Source organism: Lagenorhynchus albirostris, chromosome 16 (assembly GCF_949774975.1).
Source record: "Lagenorhynchus albirostris chromosome 16, mLagAlb1.1, whole genome shotgun sequence".
Lineage (NCBI taxonomy): Eukaryota > Metazoa > Chordata > Mammalia > Artiodactyla > Delphinidae > Lagenorhynchus > Lagenorhynchus albirostris.
The window spans coordinates 53,857,374-53,880,556 of NC_083110.1; the positions used below are offsets into that span (position 1 = coordinate 53,857,374).

Here is a 23,183-nt window from a genome sequence, read left to right on the forward strand (position 1 = left end):
AGAGTAAGGCAATCAATAATAGCTATAATTATCATCATAAACTCATTGGAAAAAAATCCACAAAAAAAGAAAAGCATAAAGAATAAAGTTAACTGTTATCCCACCACTCCAGGTGATGAGAGTTAATAGTCTCATTTATTCTCTTCCTCCTGTATTCTGTACATATACAAGTTGATTTTATTTACACAAATGTAAATGTGTAAATAAAATCCTGCCTTTCATTTATTAAAATCCTGCCTAGTATAAAGGTACTTCCTGTCTTTTCCACTTAATGTGATATTGTAGACACATTCCTATGGCCTTAATAGTTCTTCAGAAATGTGATTTTATATCTTATATCTCCACCAGAATGGGTGTTTCCAATTTTTTTGTTGTAGTTAAACAATGTGCAATGAAGATCCTGATATATAAATTTTTAGCCATGTCTCTGATTATTTCCTTAAAATCAAATGGACTTTCTGGTTCAAAAGGCAGGAACTTTAGAACTCTGGACACCTACAGCCAAACCAAAGCAGAAAAATGAGGCCGGTGACCACGATGAATGTGAGTGCCCATCACCCACCTCACCCATACTGCCTTCTTTTTTTTTTCATTATTGCCAATCTGAAATCTGGCAAAAACTGATCAAGACCTATTAACTCAAAAGCCCCCTAAGGAACAAATGATGCAAATCAGAAAACAAGGCTTGTGTTGTGGCCTTGAGGCTTGTGTTGTGGCCTCAAGCACCCAAGACACTGCTCCTAAGGGCTTCCCTGCGGTTGGTGCCCCCGGCACACTAGTGCTTCCTTTAAAGCCACACAAATCAATAACAGTGGTTAAGCCTGGAGTATAAGATTATAGGAATAAATTTCACTTCCTCTGTACTGTGTGGATTTTGTGCCATGATGCGTTCTCAGGGAAAAACAAGGATAGCCTGTGTTTAGAATATGCAGTGAGGACACCTCCAGCTGTCTCTGCCATCATCTCACAATGACGCTGCGACCCCTTCCACGGCTACAGCTGCCCCTGGCCCCCATTAGCAGGCGGGAGGCAGGCTGGGCGTGCAGTCCTGTCCCTGAGCACCCTCTCCTGCCACCAGGCTCAGCCTCTCGAGTCCACGCGGCCCCAGTCCCCACGGCCCTCCTGAGCTTGTGCCCACAGATACTCACAGCCGCTCCAGTTCCTTCATGTCGTCGAAAGCCCCGCGTTCCACCACTCCAATCTGGTTCTCCATCAGCTGCCTGGGGAAGGAAAGAGACAAGAACAGCTCCGGGACAGTGGACGAGGACTCCTAGAGACAGCTGGCACGAGGGACTGAAACAGGAGCAATGCCCGAGACGCACACAATCTGAGCCCTGGCCTGAGCCAACAAAACTTCCTCACAGCTTTGCAAGTTCCCGACACAGGCTCTTCAACACACCCAGCTCCAGCAGCCAGATGTGCTTCCGGCCCTACCCCATGCTAACCCTCTGAAGCTGCCTGCACGGCAGAAGGCCACGGGCCACCAGAGCACCAGGCCATCGCTCCAAAGGCATGCTCGGGGAAGCCCGCACCCAGGCAGTGGGGGCTGGCTCTGTGCTGCTGGCGCACGTGCCCTTCTCCGGCCCAGAGCGTGCATGTCCCGGGGGGCAGAGCAGGGGAGATCAGCCAGTAGCGGGGGGAGCGGAGCATGTACCAACTGGGCCCAGCCCACACGTGCGGCAAACACACTCTGCAGTTGGCAGACAACACCCCCGCTGCCTGCTCCCCCGCTCCGCCTGGCCACATCTGCTGCCTACTGAACCACCTGGCTCTGGGGGACTCTGCCCCTCCTTACCACCAACGCGCCCTGAAACCCAGAACCTCCAGCTGGCAGGGCAGCACTCTTCACCGGCAGATCACTTGCTGCGTGGTAATTTTTGAGCTCATCAAGTATGTCTTTCTCCCGTGTTTTCCCCTCCCTACTCTCAAGCAGGTGGCTTATGTGCTCCCGCAAGGGCCTCAAATGAAGTTTGGGGCTGGGCAGGGGGCAGAAGCTGCCACCAGACACCTCTCTTCCTCTGCTTTGTTTCCAAAAACGCTGTGCTGTTGAGGAGCTTATGCTGGGTGGTGTGCGGGGAGGTGGGGGGAAGGGTAACACCAGGCAGGAGGGAGGGCTTCCCCAGACTCCGAAGAGATTCCTCAGCCTGGGAAGGGTTCCGAAGTCAGTGGTTCTGGAGACGCAGAGACCCCTTCCCCAGCGCCTGACAGTTACAATCCCAGAAAGGATCGACCACAGGGTCACCAGCTCCTCCAAAGACCTTCCGAGCTGCAAAGTCCATAGTTCTGAAAGAACTGAGGGCCCAGGACCCCTGCATTACCCTGGGAGTAGGGAATGAGGGACCCTATGACTGTCTGCTAATGAATTTCCTGCCAGCCAGGTGGGATGTGGGCTCAAAGTCGAAACTGATGCAGAGAAAATTTTAAAATGCCTTCTTCCCTGCACACCTGAGTTGGTGGGCTGAGACACCCTCACATCAGAATGCACGCATGTAGGGGTGTCTCTGCACCCCAAGATCAACAGAGCAGGAGCGGGTGAAGGGATCCACCCCTTCCCCTTGCTCCTCAGCCCTGCACAGCCTGACAAGGCAGGTGCCTTCGCTGGTTGGTGGCCACCCCAACAAAGTCATGCCTGCCACCTCCAATGTCGGCCACTATCAGGCACCTGAGGGGGGTCACCTCTGTCCTCAACGGCTCCCAGTCACGTCCTCCTCAACTCAGGGGGTCTGTGGCCTTGCTGGGAAGTCTTTCTGGGGCACAAGTTCAAAAGAGCTGCGGAGACTGTTATAGACTGAATTGGGTCATCCCCCCCCGCCCCAAAATTCATACACTGAAGTTCTTACCCTCAATGTGACTGTGTTTGGAGATAAGGTACGTAATTAAGGCTAAATGAGGTCGTAAGGATGGGGCCCTCATCTGATAGGACTGGTGTCCCGGTAAGAAGAAGAGACAGCAGAGATCTCTCTGTGTGCACACAGAGGAAAGGCCACGTGAGGATGCAGCGAGAAGGTGCCCGGAACAGAGGCCTCCCACAGACCAACCCTTACGGCACCTCGATCTTAGACTCCCAGCCTCCGGAACTGGGAGAAAATTAATTTCTGTTGTTTCAGCCACCCAGTCGCTGGTCTTTTGTTACGGCAGCCTGAGCAGGCCTGGTCTTCCTTCACCCCAGGAGCCAGCCAATGGACAAGGCAGCCCCATCTTCCCAGGTCCTGCCAGGAAGTGACTACTGGTGCCCACTCCACGCCCAATTTTCTCAGCCATATGGGAGACAGTGGCCACTCTGGGTCAGGACTTGGCACACCTCCACCCACCCGCTCACGGCATCCCAAGACTGACCGCGCAGGGGAGGGGCCCAGCTGGCCTACAACCCTACGACCCACAACCAGGGCTCTGAGGGGAGGGGGCAGGAGAAAGGTTATAAGCGGCAGCAGCATGCCATACTCACAGCACCCGCAGCTGCTTGAGTCCCGCAAAGTCATTCTTATGGATCCGAGTGATTTTGTTGCCGTTGAGTTCCCTGGGGGAGGAAAGGAGAGAAGGAGATGGTGAGCTGCCCAGGGTGCCCCCAGGCCAGGGCTCCGCTCCGGGCTCCCTCTCCACGTGGCTTAAGTCAACCATCTCACCAACGGGGCTGGGTGCTTCCCAGCCAAGCCCTGGGACCCCCAAGTCTGTGTCGTCCTAGCAAGCCGGGACCTCTTTGCAGCAGATGTTTGACCAACAGGAACGCACAGGGCACGGACTCACTGCTGGGAGTGCTGTGGAACCCCAAAACGTAGCTTTTGCCCTGAAAGGGCTCAGTCTCGTTGGAGAGACAAGACATTCACACAGGAAAGAATTTAGAAACTAGCCAATTAGAGAGGCTCTTCAGGTCACCACCTGGTAAAGGACAGAGCAGGGATCTGGACCCGTAGCCGTCTGATCCTAGGGCCCAGGCTTCTTCCACCAGGACAGGCTCTCTCCCCAAGTTGACAAGCTGATAATTTATTCAACTCATCACTCTCTCTGTCCTTCCCCTGGGCCTGGCTCCTGATCCTTTGGAGCAGCTGGAAAAACTCATTCCCTGTTCCTCAGCTCTTTTCTAACAGGATCTCTCTGAGGGGTTTGAGGCCTCTCCAAGGTAACGGGGCCATTGGTGAGAGCACCAGACTGAGCCCCTTCCCACCCTAAATGCTGGGAGGATGTCTTCTCCACGTGAGATGGGCTCTTTTCAATGTAAAGGCCTTTTTCGTTGAATGAAATATTCTTCCCCGAAACGGCCACCTCTGAGCCTCTCTTTGCTGCTCCCCCTGCCACACGACCTCACTTCAAACAAGGAGAATGTCATCTCAAAGCTCTGAAGACTGGTTCCCTCCACAAGCAGGCAGTTCCCTCTGGGCTATCCTGCTCAAACTTTCATCCCTGAACCCAAAACCACAAGGAATTTGGGGTGTTTTTATGGGGTTTTTAAAAAAGATTTATTATTTATTTATTTGTTAATTTTATTCATTTTTGGCTGTGTCAGGTCTTAGTTGCGGCAGGCGGGATCTTTCGTCGCAGTGTACAGGCTTCTCTCGAGTTGTGGCGTGGGGGTTTTCTCTTCTCTAGTTGTGGCCCGCAGGTTGCAGAGCACATGGGCTCTGTAGTTTGCGGCACGTGGCTCTCTCGTTGAGGTGCGTGAGCTCAGTAGGGGTGGCACGCCAGCTCAGTTGCCCCGTGGCACGTGGGATCCTAGTTCCCCAACAAGGGATCGAATCCGCATCCCCTGCACTGGAAGGCAGATTCTTAACCACTGGACCACCAGGGAAGTCCCGGTTTTATGTTTTTGATTATAATATATGTCATCATTGATTATAAAAGCAAAAATATTAAACTTAAGTGGACGTCGACAGAGCCATGGTTAGCTAAATTTCAGTACATCTGTGAAACTGAATGCCATGCAGCCCTTTAAAACAGTACAGATCCCTTTGTATTGACAAGGGAAGATGTCCCTGATACAGCCCCTGGGAAAAGGGTTTCAAGACAGCTTGTATGCCCCGAGCCCACTTATGTAAAAACTCACAGGCATATCAGTAGAGGTATATGCATAGAACCAGTTCGCTGGGGGCTGTTCGCTGCATGTGAGTGCCTGTAACCACTGAGTGCTGGGCCTTAAGGGGACTTCAGCTTCCTTTTCATACTTTTCTGCATTGTTTGAAATTTTTTAAGAGACATCTCTATTTTTAAAGTCAACAAAATAGGCAAGTTATTGTGCTGAAAAACATGAGTAATATATATACATTATTGAATTTTTTCAATTACCTTAAGAATAAAGAAAAATCACACATTAGCTCATCACCCAGAAAGAATGCCTTGTTAATATTCTGGAATATTTTCTCTCAAACCTGTTACCTTTGGATATAAGTTTTATCGAGTGGAGATAATATGACAAATATTTACTGAAGGCTTGCTATTTGCAAAGCATTTTGCAAGGTTCTGAAGATACAAGAGTGAATGAGACATAAATGGTGTGCACGCCTTCTGCAATGTCATTCCCTGCTCGTTCTCCATTTACAATTTTGATTGGCATAAAGGATCCCTTCCGTTGGATATATCAAGTTACTGGGCATGCCCTGATTCTCTGTCACTGGAACATCTGAGCTGTTTTGGTATTGTTCGATTATAAATAATACCGCATAAAGCTTGGTGGGCATTTGGGAAGAATACGTTCCTAGAAACAGAATTAGTCAAAGGTCATGAGAAATCTTGAATTTTATAATCATTCACTCACTCCTTCTCATGGCAACCATGGTTCATCAGGCAATTGACTACAGTAATTATTCAATTCACAGACGGCAAAACTGAGGCAAAGACAGACGTCAAGACTTGTCTGAACAAGGCAGGGCCCAAATGGAACTCAGGAATCCCTGAGGATGGAATTCCCATAAGGTGGGCAGGGTGGGGTGGGAAGTTCGCAGGGACTACTGATGACATGCTCATCTACCTGCCTCTCTTCTCACCTTTGGCACCAGGCTCCACTGGGCAGACTCTGGGGCGCATTCCTTAGCCATCAGTGGATTCCAACCCCTCCCCCTCACCTCCTGCACCCCACTCCACCTCCACTCAAGAAAAGACCTGGGACAGGCAGGCACAGGAGGACAATGGTACAGACAGCAGAGCAAACACAGCCCCTCTCTCGGGAGGCCCTGCTGGTGGCTTCCAGGCAAGAATGTCGATGGAAGCCCAAGCCCCCCCAGCCCCCAGCCTCCCCCATCAGCTTCGGTCTGTAACCTGGAGCTAAGCTAAGCGCCTCCTCTCAGGGGACAGCCCTCGAGAAGGCAGCCTGTGAAGCAGAGGCAGCTCTCATCGGGTTCGCAGGTCTGGGGCTGCAGCTTAAGGAGTCATTAGCGCCACTTAGGCTGAGAGAATGGCCTCCACGGTCCCCTCCCTCTCCCCTCAGCCGGGCAGCCCAACAGGATCGAGTTTCCAACCTCGAGGTGGCCCGGCCACCTCCCCTGGAACCCTCAGCACAGGCTGCTGGAATGAGGCGAGGAGGTCATTTTTCTCCGGTGCCTGATTCCTCCAACAGGTGCTCCTTGAGTGTCGCCATGGAGACCCCTCCCCAGCAAGCCGCCTGGGAAAACCAGAGAAGCTGCTGTGACCTTCAGACCTGTGCAGCCAGAGCAGGCAAGTGGGGTGGGCCCTCTGGGGCAATTCCCGGCCTCGCTTCTCAGGAAGAAGCCAGGATCCAGAGCTACCCTGGGGTCCCTGAGGTTCTTGCCACCAGGGCCCACATCCACCACTTCTCTTTATTGGGCGCCTGTGTGTGCAGGCTCTGAGCCCAACTCCAAGCATGTTTCATCTCATTTCACCTGCACAGTAGCCTACGAGATGAGTCAAGTTCTCTCCATCTTGCTGATGAGGAAACTGAGGCAGAGACTGGTGAAGCAATTTGCCCAGTGCCACCCAGCTCCTAAGTGGTGGGGCCAGGAGCAAATCCCACTCAGGCCAGCGTGAATCCAGGTTCCTTCCCCTTCATCATGAAGCCTCGTGTTGCTGGATTCTGTCGAGGCCACCCCTCACCCTGAGCAATCATGCCTTGGACAGAGCCGAGGAACAACTCAGACAGACATCCTGGGGCCCTCTAATAAGACCGTGTGCTCTGCCCAAACAACAACATCAGGGCAGCTTCCCAGCCAGCCGAGCTTGGGCTTTAGAGCCAGACTATCCGGCTTCAAATGCCTACTCTACGATCACTAGCTGTGTGACCCTGGGCACAAAGTTTAACTTCTCTGCACCTCAGTTTCCCCATTTGTAAAATGAAGATAATGATAACACCCACCTCTTAGAGATGTGGTGAGGTTTAAATGACTTAACTATTTCTAAAGCACCAAGAGCAGTGCCTGGCATACATAAATGCTCTCTATATCAATATTCCCTGCTGCAATTATTTTTACTACTACTATTGTTGCTGTTGTTTTGTTTCCCTCAAGGACCATAGCACCACTAGAAGGGTGGTGCCCCAGGCTCAGCTCAGGCTGGTGCTGGGCTGGCTGTGCTATGCTGAGCAGGGAGGAGCTGGCTGCTCCTGCCCTGCAGGCCCCAGGATGCTGAGGCCCAGGGAAGATGCCCTGAGACGGTTCTCTCTCTTCCGAAAGTGATGGCTCTGCATCCATCCTTCTCCCCAGGAGGAAATACACTCCAGTGGCAAATGGCCCTGACTCCCATCCGTTCCTATGTGGTCCTAACCTGGAAAAAAAAACCTCGGTGGTGAAAGATTTGGGAGAAAATCCTCTGAAGCAAAATTACTGAGGGAAAAACAAAAACACACCAGGATTTCTCGAATCCTCTCGGGAAACAAGAATCTAATCCCCGCATCTGGGTGTTTGTGATAAACCGACAGAAACCACTGGATGTCCTAAAGCTGTAGGAATAGACACCCTGGGCCCCTCTTGGGGCGCTCTGGGGGCTGCACGCCCTTCACAAGCATTTCTCACGGTTGGGTGGGAAGGCAACCGCTCCTGGTGCTGGCTCCTCCCCAAGGGCCCAAACCTGCAATGGTGATGGGGAGGCTCAGCTGCCCTCTAAATTCCCTTCCTGCCAGGTCTCCAAAACATAAACACGCACGCTCTGACTGTGAAGGAGACTGGCCTCCGAGCTGAGGAACTGTATTCCTCAGCGCTGTCCTTTGAAATCTTACCCTGGCCAAATCCACAGCACTCAGTGTCTGCAAAGTCAGACAGGAGAACCAAGGGAATGAAGAATGTCCCTACCCAGCTGCCGCCCGACAGAGGTAGACGGGCCCACACCCCAACCTGCAGGTGGACTGGCTGCATGGAGCGCCCAGAGCCACCTAACCGGGCTCCCCACCTTCCCTCTGGCTCCCCTCCAATCTGTTCTCCAGGCCACAGCCAGAGTGATCTTTTCAAGATGCAAATCTGATCGTGTCACTCCCCACTTAAGCCCTTCAATGAACCCCCATCACTCTTGGAATCAAGACAAAACTCTCCTTAACACCGACCACAAACCCCATGTGGCCTGCCCCACTCTCCCTGTTCTGATTTGCTCCCTCTGGTGGCAGGGCCTTTGGACTTGCCATTCCCTCTGCCTGCACTGCTCCCTCCTTCCACTTTGCCTAACTCACTCCAACTTTTCCTTCCAATTGGTCCAACCTCCCTATCACAGGCCCACAGGGCACTCTAACCCTCTCCTCTGCAGCACAAATCAGGGGCAATTTTATATGGATTTGGGACCTTCCTTGACTGATATCTCTACCCCTCCCCATGTATAAGCTCCTTGAGGACACGGACTGTGCCAGGTTTTCTCATTATTGTATCTCCAGGGCCTAACGTAGTACCTGGCACCTGTTACCTGATAGATGTTTTAGTAAGTATTTCTTGAATGCAAGAATAAATTTGCATTCAAACTGACATATTCTAAATAGCACTGGGTTGGGTGAGTTTTCCATGTTTCCCTGCTCCCTGACTCAAAAAAAAAAACCCACACTCATTAAGAAATGCTCTCCCCAAATGGACATCAGCCAAGGAAAGCTTCACACAGAGAGGACGCTGCTGTTTTACCAACAACCATTCCATAGCCCACAGGTTAAAAGACTGATTTTTCCTCAGTTCCCTTGTTAGGAAAATACCAGCCCCTAGGGCTTCAGCCACCCTGCTCCTCCACTTTACACAACCAGCTCTTCTGCCTCAGGGCCTTTGCCAGGGCTGGCTGGGCTCTGATCCAGAGCCCACAGAGTAACCCACAGCTGGCTTACTCCCAACATCCTTCAGGCCTCAGTTTAAATGTCCCCTCCTCTAAACCACCCTCCCCACAGGTGTTCACTCAGCTCCTCCTCCAGAGCTGGCATTTTGATTTGTGCATTTAATATGAGGTCCTTTGGGGACTTCCCTGGTGGCGCAGTGGTTAAGAATCCGCCTGCCAATGCAGGGAACACGGGTTTGAGCTCTGGTCCAGGAAGATCCCACATGTCCCAGAGCAACTAAGCCCGTGCTCCCCAAAATGGGAAATCCATGCACCACAACAAAGAGTAGCCCCCGCTCACCACAACTAGAGGAAGCCCATGGGCAGCAACGAAGACCCAATGCAGCCAAAAATAAATAAATAAATAAATTTTTTAAAAAATTACAAAATAAAAAAGTATATATGACTGGCCTTAAAAGCCAGTCTCCCCTGCCAGGCTGTGAGAGGCAGAGGCCACATCTGTAAGCCAGCACCTGTGGGGGGGTGCCTGGCACACAGTAGGTGTCTGATGAATGAATGAATGAAGCCAAGCCTTATTAAGATGTGTGGAGTGGTAGTCAAATTTAAAAATTAAACACAGGGCTTCCCTGGTGGCACAGTGCTTAAGAATCCACCTGCCAGTTCAGGGGACATGGGTTCAAGCCCTGGTCCGGGAAGAACCCACATGCCGCGGAACAACTAAGCCCCTGTGCCACAACTACTGAGCCTGCGCTCTAGAGACCGCAAGCCTCAACTACTGAAGCCCGCGTGCCTAGAGCCCATGCTCCACAACAAGAGAAGCCACCGCAATGAGAAGCCCGCGCACTGCAACGAACAGTAGCCCCCGCTCGCCGCAGCTAGAGAAAGCCCGCGTGCAGCAACGAAGACCCAACACAGCCAAAAATAATAAATAAATAAATTTATATAAAAAAAAATTTTAACAGAAGCACATCTCAAAGCCTCGAGACTCAGAGCATCACTTACCAGCTGACTGTTTAACCCAGGGCAGACGATTCCACCTCTCTTATCTTCTCCTCATCTACAAAGCAGGGATAAGTGCAGTAGACTCTTATCCCCCTTATCTGGGGGTTCCACCGCCACAGATTCAACCAACCGTAGATCGAAAATATTCCACACACAAAAAACAAATTCCAGAAAGTTCCAAAAAGCAAAACTTGAATTTGCTCTGCTCTGGTAACTATTTGCATATCATTTACACTGTATTTACAACTATTTATGTAGTATTTACCTCTTATTAGGTATTATAAGTAATCTAGAGAGTATTTAAAGTATAGGAGAGGATGTGAGTAGGTTATACGCAAATAGTACGCCATTTTACATAAGGGACTTGAGCATCGGGAATTTTGGAATCTTATTTGGTGCTGGGTGGGTGGATCTCCAGGAACCAGTCCCTCAGGGACCTGTAATGCCTTCCTCCCAGGACTGTTATGAGGAGTGAAAGAGTGGACGTGGGTAAAGCACCTGGCTCGGAGCCTGGGCACAAAGTAAGGGTTCTGAATGGTGACCACCAACACGATCACAACTCCCTCCTCGATGCTCTCCATCTCTGCTCTTTGACCTGTCATAGGTCCTCCCCTCCCCAACCCACCCAGAGCTCTGGCTCCTCTTTTCCACAGTCGCCTCCCACCCCCTCTCCCCCGAGTGGGACTCCAGTCCACCTGCTCCTCTGCAAACAATCTCTGAGCGGCTCCCCTTGGAGCTCCCGTGCTTGTTCTCTCCTCCCGCCAACTTCCTCACCACCTACTCGCTCCCGACCATCTGCTTCCGCCTTCCACTTCTCCCAGGAAACCGTTCTGCCCAGCTTTGCCAGTGACCCCCCAGTCGCAGTTCCAGAAGCGTTCCTTGGCCCTCATCCTCAAACAGACTGGCTGCTCTCCACACTGTTAACCCTCCCCCCACCATCTCCAGACGCCTTCTTTGGCTTTAGCAGTAACTGCATCGCCCAGGTTGGAATCCACAAACGTCAGGCCAAGGCTCCCCTGTGGACGGGAGCTCCTCCTGCCCCTCCCCCAGCTGCTGCCCCTCCCCCAGCTCCTCCCTGGTGGCCCTCCCTTCCTGCTGCCCTCTTAATGTGGGTGGAAGCCAAAGGCAGTCCTCCTGCGTCTTCAAAGGACGTACTTTCTTCACCAGGAAACCCCAGCACCAAGCAGTGTTCCTCGGATGGTGTCCTGGGCACCTCCCACATCTGAATCACCTGAATGGCCTTTGCCAAAGACCTGCTGCCTCAGCTACTCTGGAAGGGGCCTGGGGATCTGCATTTTATACCAGCTTCCCGGGAGATTTTTATTCCCAGTGACGTCTCTGTCTCACTGCCCTCGTGGGTCCCATTACTTCCCCAGGACACCCTCCCAACTGTCTCTCCAGCCTGAACACTCAACAGAGTGACCATCCCCTATTCCTGCCTCTAGGGTCATTTCTTCACATGGCTGTGTATCGGTAATTCAAACAAAAGAGGCAGAAGCTAACTTCATGGCTTCTCTCCAGGATCAGCCACCCTCCCAACTTTACTCTGCAAAATCCTCCTCCCAGCCTCGGGCCATAGGGTCCCCTGTGACGTTCCCATTTGCTCTGACGTTCCCATTTGCTCTTTCTGCACCCTCTGCCTCCGTCCAGGCCTGCTTCCTCTCATGCCTTGGCCTCTGCTGTACCCTCCAAACTCTGTGAGGACTGTAACAGTTGCCTGCTGCTGTTATAACACATTACCACATACTTAGTGGCTTAAAACAACACAAATTATCTTACGGTTCTGGAGATCGGAAGTCTGAAATCAGTCTTGCTAGGTTAAAGTGAAGACATTCCCAGGGCTGCATTCCTTTCTGGAGGCTCTAGGGGAGGATCCATCTCCTTGCCTCTTTCATCGAGAGGCCGCCTGCATTCTGTGGCTCATGGCCCCTTCTTGGCATCACTCCAATCTCTTGCTTCTGTCGTCATATTTCTCCTACTACTGACTCTGACCCTCCTGCCTCTCTCTCTCTAGGGACCCTTGTGATTATGTTGAGCCCACCCATATAATCCAAAATCATCTCCCGTCTCAAGATCCTTAACTTAATCACATCTGCGAAGTCCCTTTGGCCCTGTAAGGTAACATATTCATAAGTTCCAGGGATTAGGATGTGGACATCTTTGAGGACCATTATTCAGCCTATCACAATGATCATATTTTCTAAAGCAAGGATCAGAATCATGAAATGTCTTACCACAGGTTTAAAAAAAAAAAACTCATTGAACACACATTTTTTTTGAGCACCTACCATGTACGTGGCGATGGAAACACAAAGATACATGAGACACAGTCCCTGCCCTCAGGAAACCCAAAACCCAATGTACCCAACCAACAAACCACCTTCTTAAAAAGAAATAAGATTTTCTTCCCTACAGAAGAATTCCAATTAATAAATGTAGAACCAATGAGGGAAATAGAAAAGAAAAATTGGATAATAATGGTTGCAGGCAAGATCCGTTAATGGATGCTAAAATTAGTAGGTGAGAATTTGAGGGCAAAAAGGATATTACATACTCTCAAAGTATCTCCCCCCGCAAATATTTATTAATTGAAAATGGAAAGATAACGTTATAGTGGAGAAACCTGGCAGACACCATCTTTTTTTTTTTTTTTTTTTTTGCAGTGTGCAGGCCTCTCACTGTTGTGGCCTCTCCCGTTGCGGAGCACAGGCTCCAGACGCGCAGGCTCAGCGGCCATGGCTCACGGGCCCAGCCACTCTGCAACATGTGGGATCTTCCCAGACCAGGGCACGAACCCATGTCCCCTGCATCGGCAAGCGGACTCTCAACCACTGTGCCACCAGGGAAGCCCTGGCAGACACCATCTTAACCAAGAGATCAAGGTTAACATCATCAGCAATGACACATATCAATGTCATCTACCCTCTGATAGGATGCTCTGGGAAGGGCACATCACCTCTGTGGCATTCTTGCCAAAAATGCACAACCTCAATCCAATCATGAAAAAACACCAGAGAAACACAAACCAAAGAGCAGTCTACAAAATAACTAACCAGTACTTTTTACAAATGTCAAGGTCACAAAGAACAAGTAAAGACTAAGGAACTGTCACAGGCTGAAGAAGACTAAGGAGAAATGACAATTAAATGCAATGTGGGATCCTGGATTGGGTCCTGTAATAGAAAAAGGACATTGGTGGAAGAAAACTAGTGAAATACAAATGAAGTCTATAGCTTAGCTAACAGTATTGTACCAATGTTTATTTCTAGGTTTTGATCATCGTGCTATGATTAAGAAAGATGTTAACATTAGGGGAAGCTGGGTGAAGGGTGTATGGGAATTCTCTCTGTACTACTTTGGCAACTTTTCTGTAAGTCTAAAATTGTTTTAAAATAAAAGTTTTAAAAAAAATTTTTTTAAAGAACAAAAATACAGCAGTGATAGAAAAACTGCTGTCAGAAATCACAGTCACCATAACCAACTGGTCTCCCCACCACCAACCAGTTGGTCTCTCCCTCCATTTATTGTCCATACCAAAGCCAGGAAACAGAATATATTAAAACACCATTTTGCACTTGTTACTCTCCACTCAAAACCCCTGGAGGCAAGTGCTTAAAGGGTCTTGTCAACGGGACACGGGAGCACCTTGAAGGGGTCCCACTGGCCAAATGTGGGACACTCTGAACATCAAAATAATGTAGTAACATTATTACAAATTATTACCCAATGAATAAAATAATAATCCACAAGTCCATGCTGTTACAAACAATCTTTCTTACAGTAGAATGCCAACTAATAAATAGAGAAGAAATGGTGGAGTTACAAATTTCTCATCAGTGGAACCAAAACTAGTGAATGAAAGTTTGATGCGTAGGATATTTACATGGCCTGGAAGTATCTCCCTGCAAGTCAATTATTAATAACAAAGGGGAAAATAGTAACTTTTCAGCAGAGAAGCCTGGCTGACACCAAATTACCAAGTAATCAGAGCTAAAATCACCAACATTGGGACAAACTGACATCACGTGTCTTCTGACGTGACCCACTGAGAAGGGCACAACGTTGCTCATTTAGCATTCCTGCCAAAAATGCATAACCTGAACGCAATCATGAGAAAAAAGCAGATGAAGCCAAATTGAGGGACATTCTACAAAATAACTGGCCAGTATTCTTCAAAAATGTTAAGGTCAAGAAAAACAAAGAAAGGCTAAGGAACTGGTCCAAATTAACAGAGAATAAAGAGCCACGACAAGTAGATGCCATGTGTGATCCTGGACAGAATTCTGAACCTGAACAAAACAATAGCTACAAAAGACATTATTGGCACAATTGATATAATTCTAAAATGAACCACGGAGTAGATAATAGTATTGTATTGACATTAAATTTTCTGATTTTCATAGCCTTATTGTCCTTAGAAAAATACACACCGAAGCTCTTAGAGGAAAAAAGTTATGCCTCCAATCTATTCTTAAATGGTTCAAGGAAAAAAGGTGTGTATGCGTGTGTGTGTGTATAATATATGATAAAGCAAAGGGGGCAAAATATAAACAATTGAGTCTGGATAAGGGATATACTTTTGTTGCAACTTTTCTGTAAGTTTGAAATTATAACAAAATTTAAAATTACAGTGAACACAAGGAATCTTTTGGGGTGATGAAAATATTCTAAAATTGGACTGTGGTGATGTTTGCACAACTAGATTTGTTAAACATCGCTGAATAGTAAAAAAAAAAAAATTATTATAAAATTTTACACACACACACACACACACACACACACACACACACCCTCGGATGGCTCCCCATTCCCCAGCCACATGGCCTGAGCCTACCCATTACTTTAATCTTCTCTCTCAGAACTCACCAGCACAAACGTTCACCCCACCAGCTGGATCTCCTTCCCAAACGTACAGCACTCACCTCTGGATGCCCCCAGATTCCCTTGCCCTGGCTTCACCGCTCACTCACCTAATTCCTGCCCAACCTTCAAGGCCCAGTTCAAATCCCACCTCCCCATCACTCTAGGGATACAACTCCTCCTCCATGTCTCACTCCCATCTCCTCATCTCTAACATTGATGGAGTACTTTCTACGTGCCAACGTTATTCTAACCACGCCTACATGGACAATTTCATTTGAACTCACAGCCCTACAAGGTAAATGCTACGTTGCTCCCATTTTACAGATGAGGAAATTGAGTCACTCGTGAGTCAGCCAAGATCTCTCAGGTGGTAGGTGATGAAGGCGAGATTCAAACCGGGCCATTCTCACAGCAAAGGCTGCGCTGGTAGCCGCTGTGCTCTATGTCCCTATGGGCATCCTTACACATTTGTTCTTTCGCAGACAGACCTTTCTCCCCACCAGGCCGCAAGCTCCCAGAGGAGCGAGTCCATATCCTGGACCTCTGCAGACACTCTGCACAGGGCAGGTGCCCAACAGCTGTTTGTCCACGGCAGGCTGGGATCCAGAGAGAAGGGGAGGGAGTCTCGAGCTCAAAAAGAGGAGCCAATTCTCCACCCCGAGCACAGCCCAGCTCCCTGGCTACTGCCCAAGGCCCGGCCGTCATCTGCTCTGGGTAATAAGTATTTGTATGGCGATAATTACAGCATTTGGGAAGAAAATCCCATTAAGCAAGAGCCCTGCCGAGCTGCTAATGCCGGCACAGAACTGAGACAGCAGCTCAGCCAAGCTCCCGTCTGCTCCCAATAACGCGGGGGCTGCCTGTCCCCGCCGCCCTTCAGCCGGCCCCCAAAGAGCACAGCCGCCCCTGCTGGCAGCAGCGGGCAGCCTGGGCCACCGCAGCCAGCCCCCTGCCTCCGAGAGGGGGCACCGTGAAAGGGGCAGCTCGGTCTCCGTGTGCCCCAAGGTTCCCCGGGGATCCAGAGCGCCCAGTGGCTGCCTGATGAGGGAATAGAGAGCAGGGCCGTGCTGGGATCCGGCCTTGAGTGGCACCCAAGTTCCTTTCACAGCCCTGCAATTCTCTGTCACCTTAATAACAATAATAATACTACCACTTACTGGGCACTTGCTGTGTGCCAGGCCCAGTGCAAAGTGCTTCTCCCAGCATCACCACATTTAAGCCTTAGGACCACCCTCTGAAGCAGGTCCTGTCATCATCCCCATTTTATGGGCAAGGAAATGGGGGCCTGAGAAGTCACACTTTCCTCCAGAGCACTTATCCCAGTTTGCAATTACATGATTCTCCTCCTATTGTGTCATTCATCTCCATCTCTCCTGCTGGACTAAAACTCGGAGAGAGAGGCGCGGTTTCCATTTCTGTCCGGGACTATTCATTCGGCACCATGCAGACCTTCAAGAGACAGCTATCTGTTGAATAAGTGAATTAAACCCCATACCTTGCCCAAGGTCCCCCCAGCTGCTGAATGGCAGAGAGGGACTAAAAAGCCAAGCAGTCTGGCTCCAGAGCCATCCACCCTGCAGAGACTCCCCGCATGACACTGACCCGCACCTTGTCTCCAAACCCTAAGGGACGCGGGACAGTCCAGGGAAGGAGCGTTCTGAGAGCCAGACCCCAGCTTGCAGTCCGGCCAACACTCAAATGCTTGCCCCCCACCGCCCTCTCTCCTGCCCCACCTGAACCCTCAAGCCTTTAGCTTGAGCTTCTCAAATAGTAAAACTAAGAGTCACAAAGCATTTTCACACACATAGAATGAGTGAGTCCTGGCAAAAACCCTATGAGGTGGTAGGTATCACTCTCCCCGGAGGCAGAACACACACCATGTGCCAAACACGCCTGCAGGCCCTCTACACGCATGCACTCACTTAGTCCTCACCATCAACCTGCAACCGTCATCCCCTTTTACAGATGGGGAAACTGGGTCTCAGGTCACACGGAGTGGCAGCACCGGGCCGTACCACCAGTCACTCAGAGCCCAGCAATAAGCCCAGTGCACCTGCTACTAGAGACACGAGCTTCACCAGGAGGCAACTCCCCCTGCACCACGTGTGTCTCTACTGCCAGAGCCCATCGAGTCCTGCTCAGAGAGCCCAGGCCGGCCAGGCCCTGGTGGCAGACGTGGCTTCTGTCTGGCCCTCTGACCCCTCTCACCGCAGCCACCATCCAATCAATGTTTGGAATTCCAACCAGGCTCCCAGACAATCAGCCTGGGGGTGCCCTGGGCAGCCTTCCTTGGTCAAAACCACCCACCCCCATTGAACAGGGCCTCCAGACCCGGGGCTAAGCTGGGAGAAGGCATGGGCTTCCCAGGCCTCAGCAGCGGGCAGGGAGCTAGGGCAGTGGACAAACTGGCCAGGAGGCAAGGGGACATACCAAGGAAGGCAGGAGTGTAGGCCCCCATGGCCCAAAGAGCAGCAGAAAGTGCTGGACCTGGAGGCAAACAGAAGCCAGCAGGCCTCCCAGGGCCCTCTCTCCATCCTCAGGCCTCTCTCCTCTCTGCATCCTACACCCACAAGGGGCATCCGCGGCAAGCCTGGAATACAAGTGTCCAGGGTGGAGGGGAGAAGTGGTGTCCACACATATTGCACTCTCTCATCACACTCTCCTAAACACTCTAGTCCAAAAGATTTTTTAAGTTAGAAAAAAAAAAAAATCCAACTGAAAGGTCCTTGAGTAGAAGAAAAAACGATAGTGGCCATGGCTGGGCCCCTCTGAGTCTGGGCCCTGCAAAGAGACAAGCCCCCAGGCCTCCTCTACCACACTCCCAACCTTGCACTGGACTTCAGTTGTTCCACTGCAGTGAATTATTCAGCATCCCTTCCCCACCCGCCCAACAGCCCCACAGTCCCTCTGGCTGAACCAATTTCCTCAACAGCTCTGGAGTCTGCACAGCGTCTTCCCAGAAGGCCCTGCAGCAAACCAGTGACAATTTCTTCCCACTTGGGGAGACGGGCTGGACCCAGAGTTATGGAATATATGATCATAAAGTTGCTGGGCCTCACAGGCTGCCGGGGAAACTGCCCAGAAGACAAAAGGCGAACGAATGCACAGATGCAGTCTATAAAAATTTCACAGCCTCGGAAGAAGCCACTGTTTCAGGCTCTGATACTGCACGACACCCATATTGATTAGAGAGAGCATATGCCACAGTTATTTTGAGCCTGCTCAAGGCCTCTTTTCAGGATGTTCTTTTCCTCTTCAAATGGCTCTTTCGCGGCCTGCCTGTTGAAAAGGCAGGCTCCCTCTGCTTTCTCCAGCCTTTCCCAATCCAAGAAGTTTTGCACACAGCAAAGGTCAGACCTGATGACTTACCCCTGGATCTGAACCCTGAAGTCTCTAAAGGAAAAATCCAGATAGAGAAAGGCCTTCCTGACCCTTCCCAATCTTCCCAGTCTCAAATCCCGTCACATTCCACTCCACAGCATGTTTCAGCCCCAGGGCAAAGCTGGTCCGTTCTCCCAGCAGGCCGGCCACACTCCCATCTTCAAGCTTTTTGCTCCTGCATGCCCTGTCTGGGCTGCCTGCCCTCTCTACTTGGCAAAATCCGACCCAAACCACTGTTGAGTCCCAAAGTACCTTCATAAAATGGTCCATCCTCTGGAAGCTCCTTCACCCCAGAAAAGGGCTTCTAATCCCAAAGCTTCCTCCCCACAGCCCCATTACACTGCCAGAGCTTACAGTTAGGTGCACCTGCCCGGTCCTCTCAACTGTACATCCCTTCAGGGCAGGGACTTGCTCACTCCCAGCTGGAGCCTCAGCACCCAGGGCAGTTACGGGCTCCACAAACACTTGCTGAATTAAGTAACAAGACTCTTCTCCTGATCCTATTATAATAATGGCTCTCAGCAAGCATCATAATGTACCAAGAACTTCCCATACATTACCTTCAGTCCTCACAAGAACCAGAGACCTTACGTATCAGCAGCCTCATTTTCCTGATAGAAAGCAACTAAGGCTCAGAGAAGTTAAGTCACTTGCCCAAGGTCACACAGCAAATAACTGACTTTATACCAGGAAATTTCACTTCCATCTCACTCTGATTGCAAAAGAGCTAAAGAGTTCATCAAAGTCAAAACAGACACTACCCTCAAAACTAAAGGTGGAGGGAGAGCAAGAAATGAAATGACTTCAAAATTCAGATCCAAAAGCAAAGGAGAGGGGCTAAAATTCTCAGACCTAGGCCGCTACCAGCGTAACAGCTGCAGGAGAAATGCCCCGAGGACAAGGCAAAGGAACAGAGATGAGGTCCAGAGGGAACATGGAGGGTGACCCTGCAGCCTCAGGGGTCCTTTAGACAGATTTCTGACCCTCCGTCCCTCTCCAGGGCCACACAGGATCCCCAAGGAATCTCTGTTTGTTCCAACTTCTCTCCATGCAGTGCCACAACACACACACACACACACACAAGGGAATTTTTCAGTGTCAGCCAAGAAGAGTCTGGGGCAAACGTGCTAATTGCTGACCTTTGTACAGAGTTTGATCCAGGAGACAGTTCTTCCCAGGGCCAGATTTCTGCCTCTGACCAGCCGAGAGTCATGAAAATGTGCTCAAAAGTTCGCAAAATCTGTACGCCTTTCCTGAGAGCCACTGCAGGGACCCAGGAGTGTGAGAAGAAGGAGAAGGCAGATTTCAAAGGGGCCAGCAGCCTCCTCCGAAGTCCAGCTCAAAAATCCCCCAAGGCAGCCACCTCCGCAAGCGGCACAAAGGCCCTTCATGAGGGACTTCCCAAGCGGCGCAGTGGTTAAGAATCCGCCTGCCAATGCAGGGGACACGGGTTCAAGCCCTGGTCCGGGAAGATCCCACGTGCCGCAGAGCAACTGAGCCCATGAGCCACAACTACCGAGCCTGCGCTCTAGAGCCTGTGAGCCACAACTAGTGAAGCCCATGGGCCTAGAGCCCATGCTCCCCAACAAGAGAAGCCACCACCATGAGAAGCCCTGCACCACAACAAGAGTAGCCCCCGCTCGCCGTAACTAGAGAAAGCCCGCACGAAGCAACGAAGACCCAACGCAGCCAAAAAATAAATTAATAAATAATAAAAAATTTTTAATAAAAAAATAAAAGGCCCTGCATGAGACCAAAAATCTGCACACACAGCCCATGTACATGGGCTCTCCCAGGTTCACACTACTGAGGTGACACCACAGATACCAGGAATTCATGCAGATACACATTCTGCAAGAGAATCTGGGAAAACAAATTATATATGTCTATAAACACACACACGCTAATCCCACCCACCCACCCACCCACACACACACACACACACATTCTACAAAATTTGGTGAGTCTAGAAAGGGCCAAGTTTTCTCAAGAATTTAGAAGGGAGTGACAACAGCGTAAGAGAAATGATGGTTTTTATGACTTATCATGGGCAATATCTTTAACCTCGTATCTCCCACTCCAAGTTCCCGACCTCTCAGCATTATTTACGGACTCCTTGTCCAGGCCATATCTACCCCTCTCTGTGTGCTGAATGTAACATACCCCAAGGCTCAAACCCAAATCCCTCAGGTCCACTGTCTGCCTGGGTTGGGGATGGCTGGATGTGTAGTAGGGGACAAATGCCTCACATCTGGAAGGAAAAAATTCTAAGACTCTGAGGCAAACAATGGGGAGAAAGGGGGAGACTAGGACCTTCAACTCCATCCCATCCTGCTGCCCATCACCAGCCTACAAGCCCTCAGAGCCCACATGCACACCTCCCACTCAGAACACAGCCCAAGCCTCATGTGCCCAAACGGAGACATGGTGCCTGGTGCGTGTGAGCTTCCCTCCTGGGTGCCAGGAAGGCTTTCTGGCACCAATTCCCAGACACCCTGGAGAAATAAAGTGCTGGCGCAGTGGGAAGGCCTGCCGTGCTGAGCGCAGGGTGCAGGTGTGAGGCTGGGAGCTGGCAGCCCCGCGAGGGCCCAGGTGTGAGGATGGGAGCTGGCAGCCCCGCGAGGGCCCTCTGAATCCCGAGAAAGGGGAACATTGGCGCTCCTGGCTCCTGGCTTCTGGCTCGGGAAGGACCCTGGCAAGCACTGACTCATTTATTGGCTGCAGAGCCCAGGCCCCTACGGTCCTGCCCCCACCTTTAGCCCTGAATTGCATCGGGGTGGGAGGGCAACCTCGAGGCTCCCCGCGGGCTGCGGATGAGGGCCATACTCACAGGCGCTCCGTGTTCCGTGGAATGTTCTTGGGGACGGCCTGCAGCCCCGTGCCGTGGCAGTCCACCGTGGTGCCGGTGCAGGTGCAGAGGGCGGGGCACGCCGTGGCGCCCAGGCGCCACGCGGTTGCCCACAGCAGCAGCCAGAGCTCGGGCCGGACAAGCCCCGCCGAGGGCCCCCTCCAGGTCGTCAGCGCCATGGTGCCCGCACCGCGTCCCGCTTGCTTGCCAGACGGCAGCAGCCGCTTACCATCCCCGTCCGGGGTGGCCTCCAGGTGCAGTCCCGGGGCAGAGCCACCGAAGAGACCGCGGGTTTGTACGCTGCGGCCTTGCGGGCTGGGTGGCACCTTGCTCCTCCAAGCGACGGCGCCTGTGCGCGGACGAAGGGAGGGCGCCTCGGGCGGAGGGCGCTCGGCTCCTCTCCGGTTTCTCGCGGGCTGCGTCTCCCTCCCTCTCTCCAGCTCCCAACTGACTACTGCGAGGAGGAAAATGGGCAGGCCCCGCGCGCGCACGCACCCCGCGCGCACACACACACACACACACACACACACTCACACTCACACTCACACCCGCACGCTCGCTCCCACCCAGCAGTCATCCATCAATCGAAAAGCACACAACCAGAGCCAGACTCCTCCTCCCCTCCCCGCCCCCGCCTCCCGACGACCACTCGGCTGCCGCTGCTAGCAGCTTACACTTTCAAAGGTGGAACCTCCGAGAGTGGGCAGGGGCTGCGGGGGGAGGGGAGCACACAGTTGGACCCGTCAGGTCGCGACCCTCTCCAGCTCTCTCTACACACACACACACACACACACACACACACACACACACACGCACACACACAGAGCGAGGATGCGCACACTTAGACGCACGCACCCGGCTCCCGCAGTCCCAGCTGCTGGTCCAGAGAGGGGGGAGGGGATCTTATTTTGCTGCCTGGACCCCTTCCCCAGGCCACAGACACGCTCTCCCCGACGGCTGAAACGGTTCTCGGGCCCCACCAGACTTGCTTTTTCAATTCTTGGTGAAAGGAAGCCCCGAGCCCCAGGTGACCTCTCCAAGCCACCTACTTCACTTAGCCTGGGACCTTGAGGGTGGAAAAAGAGCACTGGGCGGAGGGGGCTGGGGGGTGGGCGGTGCACCAAAGCCCTCGGCCCAGCAAGCCTCCTCCCTTCCCTCAACGCAGTCTCTGATGAGATGGCAGCAACCCCACTTCTCCAAGGGGACTCCCCCCAGAGTGATAGTGACCCTGATTTGAACAGTTGCACAGCCGGGAGATGTTATTTCTGCCCATCGGGCTACCTGGCTTCCCAGAATATCAGTGGGGTTTGGAAATCCAGCAGATACCCTAGTGTGCTCACACCAGGGTTCCTCCATTTGTGACAGGTGAAAACAGATGAAAACGAATATTCAGTCCTGTCATGAAAGGACCACTGAGAAGGCCAGGAAAGGGCTTGAAGAGAAGCACCACAGGCCACCCACATCAGACCCTGGGCTTTCACAGTCCTCTAGGCAGGCACTTCGCTCACTGTAAGACCGATATGGTCATGGGTGTGAACAGGAAATCCAGGTGGAGAGAGGATTGACCTCAACCCAAAAAAGATAAGGACCTCTGCCAAATCAAGGAGAGCTGTGGTTTGTTGGTACCATAGGACCCATACATTGTTTGTCCATCAGTTGGGCCCCCTGTCAAGGCTGCTTAGAGCCCAGCAAGAAGAGTAGTTGAACAGGTCAAGAAGCACTTCGAAGTCAGAAAAACAAATACCGTATGCTAACGCATATATGGAAACTAAAAAAGCGGTACTGATGAGCCTAGTGGCAGGGCAGGAATAAAGACGCAGATGTAGAGAACAGACTTGAGGACACGGAGAGGGGGAAGGGTAAGCTGGGATGAAGTGAGAGAGTAGCGTGGACATATACACACTACCAAATG

At 51.4% G+C, this 23,183-nt stretch overlaps 1 protein-coding gene across 1 annotated transcript in view; it reads right to left on the minus strand.

The window, feature by feature from the left end:
- Window positions 1-21,465, minus strand: part of SLIT1 (slit guidance ligand 1) — a 165,997-nt gene extending 144,532 nt beyond the window's left edge. The window contains exons 1-3 of the mRNA XM_060125355.1: window positions 21,254-21,465; window positions 3,446-3,517; window positions 1,149-1,220 (exon numbers count right to left, since the gene is read on the minus strand). Of these exons, the coding sequence (XP_059981338.1) occupies window positions 1,149-1,220; window positions 3,446-3,517; window positions 21,254-21,450 (341 nt within the window). The 5' untranslated portion in view covers window positions 21,451-21,465. The remainder of the gene's footprint in view (window positions 1-1,148; window positions 1,221-3,445; window positions 3,518-21,253) is intronic.
- Between the last annotated feature and the right edge of the window lie 1,718 nt (window positions 21,466-23,183).